Here is a 2,909-nt window from a genome sequence, read left to right on the forward strand (position 1 = left end):
GGAGGAGGAGGAGGAGAGGAGGAGAGGAGGAGAGGAGGAGAGGAGGAGAAGGTACATGGGAAGAAGAAGAGGAGGGGGAGGAGAGGGGCGGGAGATGGAGAGTAGGTGATGGAGGAGGTGAGGAAGGTGGATATGGGGAGGAGATGAGAGAGGAGGTAGAGAGGAGGTGGGGATAGAGAGGAGATAAAGGAGGAGGTGGAGAGGGGGGGAGGAGAGATGAGTGAGGAGGTGAGGGAGGAAGCGGAGAGGAGGAGAGGGAGGAGGAGGGGGAGGTGAGGGAGGAGGTAAGGGAGGAGGAGGGGAGGTAGGGAGCGAGAGGAGGACACAGAGGGATGTGGGGGGATTAGTCTGAGCGCGGGGAACATTGATGTTCTGGCGGAGCAGCGTCTCTGCAGCCCTGAGGAATAGCTAATCAGACAGGCCCGCGTCGTGGTTAGTATTCAGCGGAACAACTATCAGATATGATCCGCCCGGTCCGCCATTCTAACGCACCACAGAGGAGAGGGAGACGGTTACCGCGGACAACCAGCCCGGCTGATGGGAAAGCAGCAACATAGACGATGTTGGCAGACACACTCCCCCAAACATACACACTCACACACACACACACACACACACACACACACTCGCCCACACCCACACACACACACATACAGTATATATATATATATGCACACCAACACATGCAGCTCACACACACGCCCACATACATTAGGCACACACACACGCATACACACACACACGCCCCGACGCACACCATGTGAGTGATGAGCGGCAGTGCCCCCCCCCCCCCCCCCCCCCCCCCCCTGCGTACCCTCGTCGGTGGGGCTGTAGATGTTGAGGTAGAGGCAGTCCTCGCTCTGGTCCTGGATGTAGCCCGCCACGGTGTCCAGGCTGTAGGTGAACCACACGGGCATCATCACCTCGGGCACCGTGCTGTGGAGGTTCTGGGGGCACACCGGCATGAAGTGGGTGGCGTTGCGGACCCCCGACCACGAGGCGGGCTGCTCCGGGGGCATGAAGCGCTTCTCCCCCAGCGGGGGCGAGGCGTAGGGGACCCCCAGGTACTGGTCCACGGGCCGAAGGACCTCGCTGGGCACCGCCACCCGCTGGCCCCGCAGCTTCCCGTACTGGGTGGTGACGCTGGGAGAGGGCCGCTGGGAGGAGGAGGAGGAGGAGGAGGAAGAGGAGGAGGAAGAGGCGGAGGAGGAGGGGGAGGAGGAGGAGCAGAGGAGCCACCACAGGAGGGCCCAGCGGGTGAAGGAGGAGGAGGAGGCCGCTCCCCCCTGGGGGAGGAGGGGGCGGAGGAGGGGGAGGGCAGCAGACGTGGCGGTGTGCATGGTGGGGGGTGGGGGGGGCAGAGCTCAGAGGGGGGGGGGGTGTTCTCCGTCTGGTCCGTCTGTCAGACAGACATCTCCCGCCTCTCGCTGGGATGGAAACCAGGCGCTCCTAGGATGCGTCGCCGCGGAAACCAGATGCTGCTCTCATCTCATTTGATCTGGAAATAATCCGAACAGAAAGATGATAAATAATCACAACAGAAAGACGATAGATAAGTGATCACAACAGAAAGATGATAAATAATCCGAACAGAAAGATGATAAATAATCACAACAAAAAGACGATAGATAAGTAATCACAACAGAAAGATGATAAATAATCCGAACAGAAAGATGATAAATAATCACATCAAAAAGACGATAGATATATAATCCCAACAGAAAGATGATAAATAATCACAACAAAAAGACGATAGATCAATAATACCAACAGAAAGATGATAGTTTATCACAACAGAAGATTATAAATAGATAATCATAACAGAAAGATGATTAATAATCACAACAGAAGATTATGAATAGATAATCACAACAGAAAGATGATAAATAATCACAACAGAAGATTATAAATAGATAATCACAACAGAAAGATGATAGATAAATAATCACAACTGATCAAAAATAGATCTTTAATCACATCAACAGATAGATGAAAGATTATCAAAACAGAAAGACAATAGATAAATAATCACAACAGAAAGATGATATATAATCACAACAGATCAATAATAGATATGTAATCACATCAGATAGATGATAGATAAATAATCACAACAGAAAGACGATACATAAATAATCCCATAAATAATAATCATCTCATCTTCCATTTAGATCTATTTAATTTCTTGTCGAGGCTTTTGAAGACATTTTATGAATCAAATGAAAAGTATAAGTCAGCAGCCGTTGGGAGGCTCTGACGGAGTGAGCTCCACGAGAGGAAATCAAAACCTCATCTAGCCGTCATAAACACATCCACAATCTAGATTAGGTTTACATTTCTCTGATGGGAATTTAATACAGCCACAATGATCACACCTAAAAAACACGTTTCGCCAACACTGCAGGGACAACAGATCAATCGGACATGAATTGAAAGCAGAGTGTTATCTGAAACTTCCCACAAACACACAACTCTCTCTGCCCATCTGATTGGTCAGTGAGTGTGTGTTAGTGGAGGGTGTGTGTGTATGCGTGTGTGTGTGTGTGTGTGTGTGTTATAGTGGAAAATGTGTATGTGTATGTTAGTGGAAGGTGTGTGTGTGTGTGTATGTTCCTTGTGTGTGTGTGTGTGTGTGTGTGTGTGTGTGTGTGTGTGTGTGTGTGTGTGTGTGTGTGTGTGTGTTAGTGGAAGGTGTTTGTTAGTGGAAGCTGTGTGTGTGTGTGTGTGTGTGTGTGTGTGTGTGTGCGTGTTAGTGCAAGGTGTGTATGTGAATATTGTGTGTGTGTGTGTGTGTGTGTGTGTGTGTGTGTGTGTGTGTGTGTGTGTTAGTGGAATGTGTGTGTGTGTGTGTGTGTGTGTGTGTGTGTGTGTGTGTGTGTGTGTGTGTGTGTTAGTTGAAGGTGTGTGAG

The 2,909-nt window shown here is 49.8% G+C and overlaps 1 protein-coding gene across 2 annotated transcripts in view; it reads right to left on the bottom strand.

Moving 5' to 3' along the window:
* LOC115546900 (neuroligin-3) overlaps positions 1-1,231 on the bottom strand; it is a 13,256-nt gene extending 12,025 nt beyond the window's left edge. For both annotated transcript variants that reach the window (XM_030360717.1, XM_030360715.1), the window contains exon 1: positions 815-1,231. In XM_030360717.1, coding sequence (XP_030216577.1) covers positions 815-1,019 — 205 coding nt within the window. In that variant the 5' untranslated portion in view covers positions 1,020-1,231. The remainder of the gene's footprint in view (positions 1-814) is intronic.
* Between the last annotated feature and the right edge of the window lie 1,678 nt (positions 1,232-2,909).

This window comes from Gadus morhua, chromosome 7 (assembly GCF_902167405.1).
Source record: "Gadus morhua chromosome 7, gadMor3.0, whole genome shotgun sequence".
Classification (NCBI taxonomy): Eukaryota; Metazoa; Chordata; class Actinopteri; order Gadiformes; family Gadidae; genus Gadus; species Gadus morhua.